The sequence below is a fragment of the Rattus rattus genome, chromosome 10, assembly GCF_011064425.1.
Source record: "Rattus rattus isolate New Zealand chromosome 10, Rrattus_CSIRO_v1, whole genome shotgun sequence".
NCBI classification, from domain to species: domain Eukaryota; kingdom Metazoa; phylum Chordata; class Mammalia; order Rodentia; family Muridae; genus Rattus; species Rattus rattus.
In genome coordinates this window covers 59,303,243-59,318,804 of record NC_046163.1, presented here as the reverse complement: position 1 = coordinate 59,318,804, position 15,562 = coordinate 59,303,243, and the positions used below count along the sequence as shown (strand labels likewise).

The 15,562-nt window shown below is 49.2% G+C and overlaps 1 protein-coding gene across 2 annotated transcripts in view; it reads left to right on the top strand.

Annotated features, from left to right (window-relative positions):
* Positions 1-8,710, top strand: part of LOC116911348 (epoxide hydrolase 1) — a 29,188-nt gene extending 20,478 nt beyond the window's left edge. For both annotated transcript variants that reach the window (XM_032915267.1, XM_032915268.1), the window contains exons 4-9: positions 2,497-2,724; positions 3,595-3,724; positions 4,204-4,412; positions 6,234-6,342; positions 7,737-7,862; positions 8,290-8,710. In XM_032915267.1, the coding sequence (XP_032771158.1) occupies positions 2,497-2,724; positions 3,595-3,724; positions 4,204-4,412; positions 6,234-6,342; positions 7,737-7,862; positions 8,290-8,491 (1,004 nt within the window). In that variant the 3' untranslated portion in view covers positions 8,492-8,710. The remainder of the gene's footprint in view (positions 1-2,496; positions 2,725-3,594; positions 3,725-4,203; positions 4,413-6,233; positions 6,343-7,736; positions 7,863-8,289) is intronic.
* Positions 8,711-15,562: the final 6,852 nt, after the last annotated feature.

Sequence of the window (15,562 nt, the reverse complement as noted above, 5' to 3'; positions counted from 1 at the left end):
GGTGCTGTGGGGGAGACGCTCCCGGTGGGGGTGCTATGGGGGAGATGCTCCCCGTGTGCAGGGTGCTGTGGGGGAGACGCTCCCCGTGGGGGTGCTATGGGGGAGATGCTCCCCGTGTGCAGGGTGCTGTGGTGGGAGACGCTCCCCGTGTGCAGGGTGCTGTGGGAGAGACGCTCCCCGTGTGCAGGGTGCTGAGGGGGAGATGCTCCCCGTGTGCAGGTTGCTGTGGGGGAGACGCTCCCCGTGTGCAGGGTGCTGCGTGGTGGGAGACGCTCCCCGTGTGCAGGGTGCTGTTGGGGAACGCTCCCCTGTGCAGGGTGCTGTGGGGGAGACGCTCCCCATGGGGGTGCTATGGGGGAGATGCTCCCCGTGTGCAGGGTGCTGTGGGGGGAGACACTCCCCGTGTGCAGGGTGCTGTGGGGGAGACGCTCCCCGTGTGCAGGGTGCTGTGGTGGGAGACGCTCCCCGTGTGCAGGGTGCTGTGGTGGGGAGACGCTCCAGCTCCTCAAAGTGAACAGATAACATTTTTAATGAATAATTTTAAGAAGGCGAAGGTTTAGTCTGGGGACTGGAGAGAAGGCTGGGCAATTAAGAGTACTTTCTAGTGTTGCAGAGGCCAGGGTTCCCAGCACCCACCTGATGGCTCACAACAGGTCCCAGGACATCAGGTGCCCTCTTTTGACCTCTGCAGGCACCATGCAGTCATGCAGTATACAAGTACACGTGCAGCACAACACTCATGCATACAATAAGATAAATCTAAAAAAGTTTGGTTTTATAATTAAAAAATGGTAAGAAATGCTTAAGCCCAATCATGTGGAAAACTGACACATTTTAGATCTGTTCATAGTAGAAAAACTTAAATACATATACCACTAACAACAAAATTACTCAGTTGTACCTTAATCCTCCTGAAGGATTACTTTGTACAGTTTTGTAATTTATACTTGAGAACTTCAATCCTCTGCCTACAGAGTTGCATAAAGTCTCTGGCCCTCGGTGGTGTAGCTCATGGTTTTCTGTAGTGTGAAGTCAATGTGTTTTCTGTAGAGACCACACTTGGTCCTTTTCCCAGGCTAGTGACACTCACACTAGGCACAACTCACTCAGCCGCATTACCACAGAACAAGCAAGCTACTCTGTAGGGAACTGGGAAGCTAAGCTTTCATGTTTGACTAGTTAGGTATGTTAAATGCTCTCGTGTGTGTGTGTGTGTGTGTGTGTGTGTGTGTGTGTGTGTGTGTGTGTCTGTGTCTGTGTCTGTGTGTGTCTGTGTGTGTCTGTGTGTGTCTGTGTGTGAGTGTGTGTGTGTGTGTGTGTGTGTGTGAGAGTGTGTGTGTGTTTGTATATGTCTCTGTGTGTCTGTGTGTGTGTATCTGTGTGTGTGCATGTGTGTGTGTCTGTGTGTGTGCATGTGTGTGTGTGTGTGTGTGTGTGTGTGTGTGTTGCTGAACACTGAACACGTGGACTCACATATCCTAGGCAAGTGATCTGTCAGCCTGTTAAAACATTAAATAAGTGGATATTTAATACATTTTTTAACTTCTAAATTTTTCAGGTCAGGCAGGTTCATCAGGATATAAGCCACACATGACTGTGGCATTCATGCACAAGGTCAAGCCAGTCAATAATTCCAGCATGGCATCCCCTTGGTGAGATGCTGTTGGATACTGGTGGCTGCTAAGGGTCTTAGTTAGGTCTTAGTTTACTGTTGTGGGCAGACACCATGACCAAGTCAAGTCTTATAAAGAACAACATTTAATTGGGGCTGGCTTACAGGTTCAGAGGTTCAGTCTGTTATCATCAAGGCACAAACATGGCAGCATCTAGGCAGGCATGGTGCAGGCAAAGCTGAGTTCTACATCTTCACCTGAAGGAAGCCAGGAACAGACTGAGCATCCTCAGGCAGCTAGGAGGAGGTCTCCAAGCCCACCCCACAGTGACACACTTCCTCCAACAAGGCCATATATTCTAATAGTGCCACTCCCTTGGCCAAGCACATGCAAACCATCACCAGTGGGGAAGTCACTTTTCTTTGGGGTAGTAGCTGTTTCTAGATTGGCCATGGCTGTGTGCATGCAGGCAACACTACCCAGATGTGATGGGTTAGAAAACCAGAGAACAAGATCATGAGAGGGAGTCCTGGGAGTGAGATACTATCAGGATACCTACATATGTGTGTGTTTATGTATATATTAGTGTATTATATATACTATATATAATGCACATATATAGAGAAAATAGTTGAAGATTAAATTAAAATACTTCATTTTTATAAGAATATAGCCCCATGTAAGTGAATATACAGTGCACAGAAGTGTTTGTAAAACTGAGCTATACCATGGCTATGACATGGACATTAATCTGATGGCCATGAGCTCTTTCGTGTGTTAGGTGAGCACATGGATGAGAGTTGCTCCACAGGACTGTGCTGCAGTGGACCATCCTTCCCTCAGCCTAAATGCCCTGTCCCTCACCTGACTGTTCTGTCCCCAGGACTTGACATCCACTTCATCCATGTGAAGCCTCCCCAGCTGCCCTCAGGCCGCACCCCAAAGCCCTTGCTGATGGTGCATGGCTGGCCTGGATCCTTCTATGAGTTTTACAAGATCATCCCACTACTGACTGACCCCAAGACCCACGGTCTGAGTGACGAGCACGTGTTTGAAGTCATCTGTCCCTCCATTCCTGGCTATGGCTACTCAGAGGCATCCAGCAAGAAAGGTATTATGAAGGGGGCACATCCAGACTGTATTCCATCATCGCAGTGCCTGCTAGGGGCAGCCACACCCTGAGCTCTATGCTGTGTGAGCCCAGATCCTTTGGTGGCTGCAGTGCCCTTGGGAAGGCAGAACCAGGCGTGCGGCCCTGTGGTCTCTGTCTTCCTTGGGGCACCAAGGCTTCTACTCTCTGGTCTCTTGTGAGCTACCTTCTCCTTAGCCTAGGGAAAAAAGGTCTGGGGGATTTCCCAGACTCCTTAGCGCCTACCCATGACTCCCTGTTCAGTGCTCATTGCACTGGTAAGTTGTCACGTGCTTTTGGATCTCAGTAAAGCAGGCTCTGGAAGCAAGGATGCTGTCACTCCACTGCAACTCCCTATTTGAGTCTCAAGCACATTTATCTCCAAGTGTTCTCCAGGACATGCAGTCGTGGGTCAGGCTGGCCCTAACTCTGTAATGGGGAGAGGAAAAAACAGCAAGTGGTTCAGAGTATTAAAAACGCTGCATTCCAAGGACAGCTGAGAAGACAAACTTATTTCCAACAGACGCCGCTATTGTTTTTTCCATAACATAAAATGCCTACAATGGAGGCTCATCCATGGGGAGAAAATTCTCCCCTGGGAATTCTAGCTGACTGCCTCGACTTCCCTTGTTGACTACTGCTGGGTGTGTCAAGGTCCCCTTATTGCTTGCTTTCTCAGGGAGGTGCCTCCACTCACCTCTACAGCCTAATGTGAACCTGTGATTTGATGAGGTTTTGCTATTTTATCTTCTAATGCTGTACTCAAGAAACTCATTCAAAGCCCAAAGCATAGCAACCTTAGACCATTCTCCAGACCATACAGAACAGCCTGTCTGTCCCCTTCATACTCAGGTTTTAATTCGGTGGCCACTGCGAGGATTTTCTACAAGCTGATGACACGGCTGGGCTTCCAGAAATTCTACATTCAAGGCGGGGACTGGGGGTCCCTCATCTGCACCAACATGGCCCAGATGGTTCCCAAGTGAGTTGACATAGTTTTACAGTCATGGCGCAGCCTCACTAGGCTCTGCGGGTGGGCGGAATCTACACAGGACACCCCAGGCCCTCTTCAGGAGTGTCTGAGACTTGGGACTCCCTTAGCCAGGTCCCCCAATCCCGGATTCTCATGGACCTGGGCAGAGTAAACAGATCTTCGCTCATTAGGTGGGAGAGGACAGGTTGACCCTTGGGATAGCTTGGCGGCTGTCTGAAGCAGAGGAAGGGGTCTATAGTAGTCCATGTGGGACAAGGTCTAGAACAGCCAGAAGACAAGGACACTAGAACACTTTCCTCTTTCCCAACCACTCAGGTCCGACTCTGTGTCTGCCCCAGAGGGACAGGTGCTGAAGGAAGCTGGGTTGTGTTTTTCCATTCTGTGGCTTCTCCTTTCCTCCTCCATCTCCTCTCAGTCCTGTCCCTCACAGCAGCCAAGCTCACCCATGCCCCTTCCTCTGCCCACAGCCACGTGAAAGGCCTGCACTTAAATATGGCTTTCATTTCGAGAAGTTTTTACACCGTGACTCCTCTCCTGGGCCAACGCTTCGGGAGATTCCTTGGCTACACAGAGAAGGATATCGAGCTCTTGTACCCCTATAAGGAGAAGGTTTTCTACAGCATCATGAGGGAGAGTGGCTACTTCCACATCCAAGCCACCAAGCCAGACACTGTGGGTAAGCACACCAGGGCAGTGAGGCCCGGAGGGCATCTCACTGCCCCCCAAGAACATAGCTTACAGCAAGAAACCCCTGACAAGGAAGCAGAAATCTTTGTTTTCTGTACTGAGAACTGAACCCAGGGCATCACACTGAGTGACAAGTGATCCGCCATTCATCACAGCGATAGTGTCACGTATGAGAGACAGAGGCTAGGGGAACCCCACAAGTTTTAGGCCAGCCTAGTCTACATAGTGTATCTTGGGCTACATGGCAAGACTTTCTACTTGGAGAGTGGGGGTTGGGGGGAAGAGGTAGAAAGAAAGAAAAGAAACTAAAAAATGTAATTTATACAGAAAATTACAGATGACCAAACAATAATAGTTTGTTTAAAGGTATTGAGAATACGAATTTGTTTCCGAGTGAATACAACACTCATTAAGACCCAGAGTAACCAGACCTGAGGACACACAGAGGCCGAGTGCCTCTGGATGGTCTGTAACCCAGCTGCACTGGAGGCTGCAGCAAGAGGATGGAGAACGCCAAGTCAACCCGTGTGCCTCAGGTTGAGTCCGTATTTCAGAACAGGCAAACATGTTGGGCAGGCAGAATGCGACCTGTTAAATACCAAGGTCCAACCCTCAGTACAGAAGGAAGAAAAAAAAAAACTACTGAAAATATTTGTTTCTTCCTGATAGGCCAGAACCGTTTGCTGGTTTTCTGTTGTTTACAGAGCTATAAAGAAGCGAGAAGGCAAAGCTAGGTAGGACCACCCTAGAACAGTGGTTCTCAACCTTCCAAGGCTTTGTTTCTTTAAAATGGTTCCTCACGGTGTGACTCCCAACCATAAAATTATTTCTCTTGTTATTTCATAACTATAATTTTGCTACTGTGATGAATCATCGTGTAAATAAATATCTAATATTCAGGGTATCTGATACGTGACCCCTACGAAAGGGTCATTTGACCCAAAGGGAGCCATGGCCCACAGTTTGACTGTTGATGCCCTAGAAGACTCAAGGACTGTCAGGTGTCCCCTGGATCTTTCCCGGAGTCCACTCAGGACATTTTGCCCGCTGTGGAGACTCCCACAGTTCCCATGGTAGCTCCACGCCCACATAATAGCACTTTATAAAGTCAGGCTTTCTTTCAGGTTATAAAGCAGATGTTCGTACTGTGACCAAAAATGTCAAAAAAAAAATGCAAACTACAACAGAGAGAAGTCAGACTCCAGCTCTCCTACCTCCTGCTGCACTCTCCATAAGAGCTTGCCGGTGCCTCACACATGCTGTAAACGCATGTCCGCATGTGCCCAGACATAGTTAATGGCCTCTTTCAGGACCTGAATATTCAGTCCTCCTTGCTCCCCTAACTAGGGGTTCTAGGGAGCAGTTGCCTGTCTTAACCTTCAGTGACTGAAGTCACACAGCATGGACTCTGCCCTTGCTCCTCTAGCTCCATGACTCCTGTGAGGTTCCTGTCATCCCTGCCGTGGTTTTTAACCGTGGTCTTGGTACCTGAGCCTCACAGATGCTACGCACCCAGTGACCTGCCGCTGCCCCTGCTGTTCCAATGACTGGAATTGTACTTTAACTCATAAGTATATGAATATTTATTTATACTTGATTACCCAATTTTACACCAAGTTGGAGCCCATATGGTCTGTGAGTCCTGTACAATGAGAGGGCATACTGATCTCCACTTGTGTATGAGGCTACTGAGGCCAGGGCTCTGCCCAGCTGGACCTGCTGCCCCTCTGGAGCACCCCACGCCTGTCTCCTGGAGTCACATACTCTCTGGTGCCAGGCTTGAATCCCCCCTTTGCTCCTTCCCATCCAGGCTGTGCTCTCAATGACTCTCCCGTGGGCCTGGCTGCCTACATCTTAGAGAAGTTCTCCACTTGGACCAAGTCAGAATACCGTGAACTGGAGGACGGAGGCCTGGAGAGGTGAGGCCCCACCACCTTTCTGTCAGACCTCAGCCCAAGGCTCTGCCTCTCTGTGTCTGACATTCCATCCCTGTCTCCAGGCACCCTGTGGGGAAGCCAGCAAGCTTCTCCAGTGCTTGGCTTGTGCACCTCCTACTCTATGGTCAGTGGAGTTCTGTATGAGGAGGTTGAGGCAAGAAAAGGCCTGTGATTAGTTCAGCACCACAGTTGCTGGTCAGACAAAATATGTGTGCCAGGAATTCCCCACAATAACAAATACCCTTTATGGTAGAAGAGCTGAGCCCTCTCACTTGGGACCTATACAGCCCGTGAGTTCTGTGGAGAGCAATGGGAGGGAACAGAGCTGTGAGAGTGCATGGGTGTGAGAGTGAGCTGCTGTGTCCCTCTGACACAGTGCTATGTCACAGGAGGTTAGCACTGGTGCCAAGCTCACTTTTGGCACGGTGACATTGAGAGGCAGAGACTGCAAGGCATCTGAGTCAGGTGTCTATTCAGAGCCTGGATTCACAAAGGTAGAGCTTGGATAAGATACTGTGTGGGAGAGCGAGTTCCAAGTGGTCTGGTTGATTTTGGGTAGATATCACAGAAAATGTGAGTAGCAGCATCTAGGGATGCTGGGAAGCCCTGCTGACTACAGAGGAGAGACAGGAAAGGACAGAGGGACAGACAGACTAAGAGGACAGAACCTGATAAGAGCCTCACTGCTACAGACCCAAGCAGTATGAGTAGTTTCAGGGTGCCTGACTGAGAAGGGATAGGAGTGGAGATGGGGGTGGGGAGAGCAGCTGGTAGAAGGGGTAACATTAGACGAGATAGTGCAGCAGCCTAGGAAGAGGGGGTGACATGGCGAAGGAGGCAGATGTGGTGATTCACAGATCACAACACCTGTGGGACATAGAAACCTTGAAATTCTAGACCCAGACACAGTGGGCATTGGTGTCTTCAAAACTAAGATGTTCGTAAACAGGGTGCCAAGGGAGGTTGGGCTGTGGTAGACCCGTGGCCCATGAGAACACATCCAATGCTGAGACCTGTGGAGGAGTCAGCAACTGGGATTAAAAGGATCAGCAGGGTTGGGCCACATGGAGCTGTAGCTGGCCACAGCTAAGACTCAGAAGACCATAGGCCTGACACAGGATGTCAGCCAATGTCACAGAATGGATTTGAACACTCTGTAGTGGACTGTGTACGGCTAAACACAGGGGCTCTTCTACAACCAGGGAGTGCTGGAGCTGTTCTCTGTGAAGGCCACACCCCTGAGTGTCCAGTCCTTCTCTGGGCTGCCAGCATATGAGAGCTAGGCATTGTCTGATGTGGTGACCCTGCAGGGGCAGCCCCTTTGTTCTTGACACCACAGCTTTCAGTGAGCCTGGATTTCCTGTGTGCTTTCCTAGGAAGTTCTCCCTGGATGATCTGCTGGTTAACATCATGATCTACTGGACGACAGGAACCATTGTCTCCTCCCAACGCTACTACAAGGAGAATTTAGGCCAGGGCATCATGGTCCATAAACATGAGGGGTAAGCCTGGCTGAGCAGGGAGGGGACACCTGGGGTTGGGGGTGGTTACCATCTGTCCTTTAACTCAGAAGAGGCTTGATGGCAAGGTAAGAAAGACACCAAGTGTCCTAAGTATCCACTCCGTCAGGGTTCTGGCCTGTTTTCAGATACTTTGGGATTCACAGGCCTATATAGAGACCCTCAGGTGAGAGCAAAGAGATAGACCAGCAAAATGGGCCTCAGAGGTTGCCCATGCCCTGCCTGGATGACCCTCCCTGGCAGAGAAGTTCCCTAATGAATAAAAAGGAGGGACTATAACGGAGGGTAATGGAAGCCCTGTCCTTATGGCTCCATCTGAACTAACTGAGTCCTCCCCAGGCCCTGAGTATCCTCTCTGGAGACAGGGGAACACAGGGCCTTAGCCTCACCTCATCCCTCTTCTCCACAGGATGAAGGTCTTTGTGCCCACTGGCTTTTCAGCCTTCCCTTCCGAGCTAGTGCATGCCCCAGAAAAGTGGGTGAAGTCCAAGTACCCCAAACTCATCTCCTATTCCTACATGGAACGTGGGGGCCACTTTGCTGCCTTTGAAGAGCCCAAGCTTCTGGCCCAGGACATCCGCAAGTTCGTGTCCCTGGCTGAGCTGCAGTAGTGACACTGGATACCAACCGTGGCTTTAGCAGCAGCCCTGGTTCCTCCCGAGTCACACTTATGGAAGATGACCCCTTTCTGAGGAATAAGTTTGTTCCCTGACCACACTCGAGGACCCAGACTTAAACCCCACAGAATCATATGTTACCCCCATATACTTCATCCCACTACATAGCTGTGTTAGCTACATGGCTTTAATGATAAATGGATTTATTTCTACGAGTGTGTGGGCCAAATGCCATGTGTTTCTTCAATATCCACAGGGGCCCTCCCTTCCAAAAGAGAGTTGCATGTGCTCCCCATCCCCTGTCTTGGAGAGTCCTGCTGGGACTTCTGAACTTGGCCCTGCTGACTAGGAAGGAGGGACAGTTAGGTGCCACCAGCAGTCAAGGCCATGCTGAACTAGGCAGCCTCAGAAGACTACTGACACCTCTTGACCCACTCACAGTACAGAGGGCACTGAGAGCAGAGATTGTATGGTTCGCAGTCATCATTGAGGAGTTCTAAGTATCCCAGGTCCAGCCATGTCTCCAAACGAGCCCAGCGTGGTCTGCAAAGCTACATTTGGTCCCATGTTGGTCAGCTGAGGTAGAAGGAAGGATCCCCCATGCTGACTCTGCTCTACCAGAGCAGGGCCTCTCCCTGCCATGATCCTATATCTTAGGCATTCCAAGAGGCAGCAGGGATGCCTTAGCTAAATATGGCTGCCCAGCTCCAAGATCACACTGGGGCAGCACAAGAGGCTGCCTGACCTTCTGCAGTTGGCAGCTTCAGGACTGAGGACACTCCAACCCCCAACCTGCTCCCCCGGCCCCCGCTCTACCTCCACTCTGTCTTCATCTCCTTCCAGGGCCCCCCCATGGCACTGCACCTCCATCTTAGAAAGAGCAGACACTCGAGGAGCCTGCTAGAATCCCTAGGAGGGCAGCGAGATGGGGTCTTACCAGCTGGGCCCAGTGTGTGCTTTACTTATAGTCTTCCTATCTCTGTTTACTCTGGTGACCTCAAACCTCCACTCTGATCCAGCCAGAGTTCCAGGTAACATGATAGAAACGCCCAGAACAACATATGTGGACATATGTGTACAGCTGCTAGGGGCCTGCCACAATCAGCGATCAAGTCCCTAAGTGGGGCTGTACTGAGGCTCTGGAACCCACCTTGACTCCATCTCAGATCCGACCACTGCAAGGTAGACACAGAGATGCTCCCCCTCACTTCTCTGAGGAAACACAGCTTCCCGGCGCTGCATTCTGGAAGATTCCCACTTTATATGAGAGACCAGGCTGGCTATGGAGCTGGGTGTGTGTCAACTATACCTCCTCCCTGGCACAGGCTGAGAATGAGGCTCCCCCACACCCCTCTGACCTATTCTCTTGCTGCTGAAGCCCTCCAGGTGCCCCTGGGTTATGATGACCTCTGTGGACCTTCTCACCAGGGCTCTCTTGGTGTTGGCAAGGCCTCAGATGTCCTTGGTAATGATGGTATCCAGAGACCTTCTCATCAGGGACTTGTCCAAGGACAGACTTCTAAGAAGAGTCTCTGACTTCAAGGAGATACCAACTGGAAAATCCAAGGCTGTTTTCCTGCCCTGGGTAGCAGCCATTACTGCTCTGAGGTCCTGGGGCTCAGAGACTCAGTCTCTCTTTATATAGCAACATCTGAGGGCTAAAGAAGAGGAGGCCCAGGAAGGAAATGGGTCCTGGTGTCTCCTGGTGTCTTATCTGGCACTTCCCTCTGTAGCAAATGCCAAATAAGATTGCTGAATTCAGGAGGGCACACGTTTGCCGCCCCCATGTGGCTGTCACAGGTCCTCACATGGCCTCACAAACAGCCAGTGAATGCTTCCAGCATTCCCAGAACCTTCTGTTGTGGCCCAGTGACTACAGCCCAGGGGATGGGCATCTACCCTACAAAGCTGCCCCTTTACCTAGAGAGGAGGTCTGTAGATTCCCAGCAGACAGATACAGGAAATCGCTGAAGCCTCACCCACCACTTACTGATGAAAATATTAGACTACACCACATTGACCCATGCACACACACTCATGCTGAAGCTACTTATGATGAGACCTAGTGAGACATTAATAACAACTAGTAATTCAGTTGAGTGTTAACAGCTCTATTCTGTACAGTGTTGTGAGAGACACTGGGCCTGAGCTTTGGGACTGTTATCAGCGAAGTCAGGCTTGGACACAGCTAAGCACTATGAGGTGACTAACGGGCACCTAGCATACAGTTTGATGCAGTGGGCTAAGGAGGCTTATGATGTGGGGGGGATGGAGCAGGACAATGGGGACCTCATCATGGCATTCAGAATGGCACATGGTTTACATGGTGAATTATTTCTGACATTTCAGGTTGCAGTTTCCCACACACAACCAAAGCTCCACACAAAAGGAGACTACTGGGCAAAGCTGGCATGAGCCGCCCTGACACCCTGGATGCCCTTTCTTTAGATGGGGCTTCAGCAATGATCTCTTGGCATCTGGTTTGGGTCACTGCAGTTCAGTTTGCTGTCTGAAGTCCAGAGTGTAACCGCTCTGTGCACGCAGCAGATTAGCTGAGTCATTGGGACTGTGCAGGGTACAGAGGGAGAGGGGTGGGGACTCAGGCTCAGTCTACCCTGCCTTTCCCAAGGGCTCTGGATGCCATGGTGTACAGAGCTCCATAGGCCTTCTGCTTCAGGAGGGCTCGAGGTGCCAGCGCTGAGCCCTGGTGGACAGCAGAGCATGCTGGGATAATTCTGCCCAGAAAGGGGAAAAGGCCTGACTTGTGTCCCCAAGGAGAACAACAGCAGTGTTTTGGTCTCTCCCTGCTGCAGTTGGGTAGAGAGCTGATTTGCAAGTCGGCCATCTTTCCTGCTGCCCCTGCTTGCTGCTCTCCCGATGACATTGTTCTCATCTGCTTCCAGGACCTGAGAGCTGGGTCTGAAATGGCAATGGTTGTCTGTGCTGGCTGTGGTGCAGGGCACTGAGGACTGTGACAGGAGCCGAGAGGGACATGGTCTCACCTTCTGGAAACAGGGTCTTCGATGTTTTCAGCCTCAGGCTGAGTGAACTGCAGGCATCTGCCCTGCAGCTAGAGCGATTGCTCTCCACGTTCCCACAGTCCCTACACATACCCAGCCTCCAATGACAGGGGCAGCAGAGGACATTGTACAGAGAGGAACAATAAACTAAGAAAGCAAACAGGACCCACACCAGCAGATAATAATTACCCAAGACTTCTCTTACAGTTTAAAGCTTAGGCCTTTTGCTGGGGCCGTCTCCCAGCTGCCTCATTTAACTTAAACTGACTATCTAGGCTATAACCTGCCATGTGGGCACCTCCATACCTCTCTGCTCAGCTCTGATCCATTCATTTCCCTCCATGTCCACTCTGAATCTCCCCCATCTGGTTTCCTCTCCTGTATCCTCCTCTCTGTGCCAGAAATTCTGCCCTAGTACTTCCTGCCTAGCCGTTGGCTGTCAGATCTTTATTACAACCAATCAGTAGAAGAGACAACCTCTGATACATTTCTAGATTGCCTTTAGACAGTTGAGGAAGGATGGATATTTAGAAAATAAAAAACCCGAACAGAATTAACAATTAAAAATACAGAGACACGGGGTTGGGGATTTAGCTCAGTGGTAGAGCGCTTGCCTAGGAAGCGCAAGGCCCTGGGTTCGATCCCCAGCTCCGAAAACAAAAACAAAAACAAAAACAAAAACAAAAACAAAAAAAATACAGAGACACACCTTCATACAATGTGAAGAAAAGTTACTTGAAGCAATCCCACTAAAATCAGGGACTAGACAAGGCTGCCCACTCTCTCCCTATTTATTCAATAGAGTTCTCAAAGTCCTAGCCAGAGCAATCAGACAACAAAAGGAGATCAAAGGGATACAGATTGGAAAGGAAGAAGTCAAAATATCACTATTTGCAGATGATATGATTGTATATTTAGGTGATCCCAAAAGTTCCACCGGAGAACTACTAAAGCTGATAAACAACTTCAGTAAAGTGGCTGGGTATAAAATTAACTCAAATAAATCAGTAGCCTTCCTCTACACAAAAGAGAAACAAGCTGAGAAAGAAATTAGGGAAATGACACCCTTCAAAATAGTCCCAAATAGGGGCTGGAGAGATGGCTCAGAGGTTAAGAGCACCAATTGCTCTTCCAGAGGTCCTGAGTTCAATTCCCAGCAACCACATGGTGGCTCACAACCATCTGTAAGGGGATCCGATGCCTTCTTCCGGTGTGTCTGAAGACAGCAACAGTGTACGCATATACATAAAATAAATAAATTAATTAAAAAAAAAAAACTCTGGCGACAGCAGATGCTGGCGAGGATGTGGAGAAAGAGGAACACTCCTCCATTGTTGGTGGGATTGCAGACTGGTACAACCATTCTGGAAATCAGTCTGGAGGTTCCTCAGAAAATTGGACATTGAACTACTCGAGGACCCAGCTATACCTCTCTTGGGCATATACCCAAAAGATGCCCCAACATACAACAAAGAGACATGTTCCACTATGTTCATAGCAGTCTTATTTATAATAGCCAGAAGCTGGAAAGAACCCAGATGCCCTTCAACAGAGGAATGGATACAGAAAATGTGGTACATCTACACAATGAAATATTACTCAGCTATCAAAAACAATGACTTTATGAAATTCATAGGCAAATGGTTGGAACTGGAAAATATCACCCTGAGTGAGGTAACCCCATCACAGAAAAACACACATGCTATGCACTCATTGATAAGTGGCTATTAGCCCAAATGCTTGAACTACCCTAAATGCACAGAACACATGAAACTCAAGAAGGATGACCAAAATGGGGATGCTTTACTACTTCTTTAAAAGGGAACAAGAATACCCTTGGGAGGGAATAGGGAGGCAAAGTTTAGAACAAAGCCTGAAGGAACGCCCATTCAGAGCCCGCCCCACATGTGGCCCATACATATACAGCCACCCAATTAAATAAGATGGATGAAGCAAAGAAGTGCAGGCCGACAGGAGCCAGATGTAGATCTCTCCTGAGAGACACAGCCAGAATACGGCAAATACATAGGTGAATGCTAGCAGCAAACTACTGAACTGAGTGGGACCCCCGTTGAAGGAATCAGAGAAAGGACTGAAAGAGCTTGAAGGGGCTCGAGACCCAATCTGAACAACAATGCCAACCAACCAGAGCTTCCAGGGACTAAGCCACTACCCAAAGACTATACATGGACTGACCCTGGGCTCCAACTGCATAGGTAGCAATGAAGAACCTAGTAAGAGCACCAGTGGAAGGGGAAGCCCTTGGTCCTGCCAAGACTGAACCCCCAGTGAATGGGATTGTTGGGGGGAGGGCGGTAATGGCAGGAGGGTGGGGAAGGGAACACCCATATAGAAGGGGACGGGTAAGGGTTAGGGGGATGTTGGCCTGGAAACCAGGAAAGGGAATAACAATTGAAATGTAAATAAGAAATACACAATTTAATAAAGATGGAGAAAAAAAAGAAAAAAATAGAAAAAAAATGTCTGGAGGTCCAAGGTTTGTGGCCACCATGGGGGTCACAACCAGAACCCTCCTCAGAATAAATACAAAAAGCAGTCTTGGGATGCTACCATTTATTTAAAACAGCAAAGTGAAGTGAAAACTTCTGGTTTCTTTGGAAACTCAGCTATGTCATATAATGTTTTGCTGGGGCAGACAGGTGAAAGGATGTTTGGCTGAAGCAGACACGTGAAACAGTAGTGTTTTCCTGAAGCAAACACGTGAATGTTTTGTTGAAGCCGACACGTGTGAGGAAGCATGACGTTTAGGAAGAATATAAATGACCCCTAAGTGACTTTGTTGAGAGTAACTCACCAAAGAACTGCTTGTATATTCCAGCAGCTTCTTGTCACTTCCACAGACTTAGACTGATTGGTAGAGCCTTGCAGTTTCTTCTGGATCAAACTGCCTGTTGCTGATTCATAGGTGGTGATTGCCGAGTGGACTGGACTGCCATTGCCGATTCCTGTGGGTGTTTTGCTAGAGGGCTGGACTGCTGGCAACAAACATTGGAATCACTCCAAAGAACTATTTCTAAACAGACCCACCTTTGCTCTATCAACCTTTCTTTTTCCACTACTTCTGGTGGGTGGTGGGCTAGAAGGGAGGATTAAGCATTTAAGAACCCTTATTAAAGTAGGTTTTAAAAATCTAAGCCTAAAGCAGTGCTGGGAACATGTACTGGCTGGTTTTGTGTGTCAACTTGACACAAGCTGGAGTTATCACAGAGAAAGGAGCCTTCCTTGAGGAAATGCCTCCATGAGACCCAGCTGTAAGGCATTTTCTCAATTAGTGATCAAAGGGGGAGGACCCAGTCCATTGTGGGTGGTGCGTTCCTGGGCTGGTGGTCTTGGGTTCTTTAAGAGAGCAAGCTGAGCAAGCCAGGGGAAGCAAGCCAGTCAGTAACATCCCTCCATGGCCTCTACATCAGCTCCTGCTTCCTGACCTGCTTGAGTTCCAGTCCTGACTTCCTTTAGTGATGAACAGCAATGTGGAAGTGTAGCTGAATAAACCCTTTCCTCCCCAACTTGCTTCTTGGTTCTGATGTTTTGTGCAGGAATAGGAACCCAAAGACAGAACATGAGCATCATAAGAAATGCACACAGTCAAAGAGGCTGGAACAGAGGGATGTTTCCAAAGGGAAGGCCTGGTGTAAATGTATCTTTCTGCCTGAAGTAATTGTTGTCTCAGAGGTTTACTGTCCCTGTCTGCTACCCTAAGCCTCAGTCCTGGAAGCTTCCAGCCTCCATACAATCTAACATAGGCCTAGAATGTTTTCAGCCTCTGAGATTTGCTGCTGAATAAGCTCAATCTTTCTAGTTCTTTCTGAACTCTGGCTGGATGGTTCAACTCAGCTATTCTGGCTCAAAAATCCTCTACAAACTAACTGAATCAGACGGGCTTCTTTCTGCTTCTGACAGAATTGCTCTGCTTGGCCTCACACTACCTTTGGCAATATGTTCTGGCTTCTTCCCATTCTCTGGTTCATTCTGTCTTCCTGTGCCTAGCCTGTCGCTGTGCAGCTTCCCCTGTAGAACTGCTCTC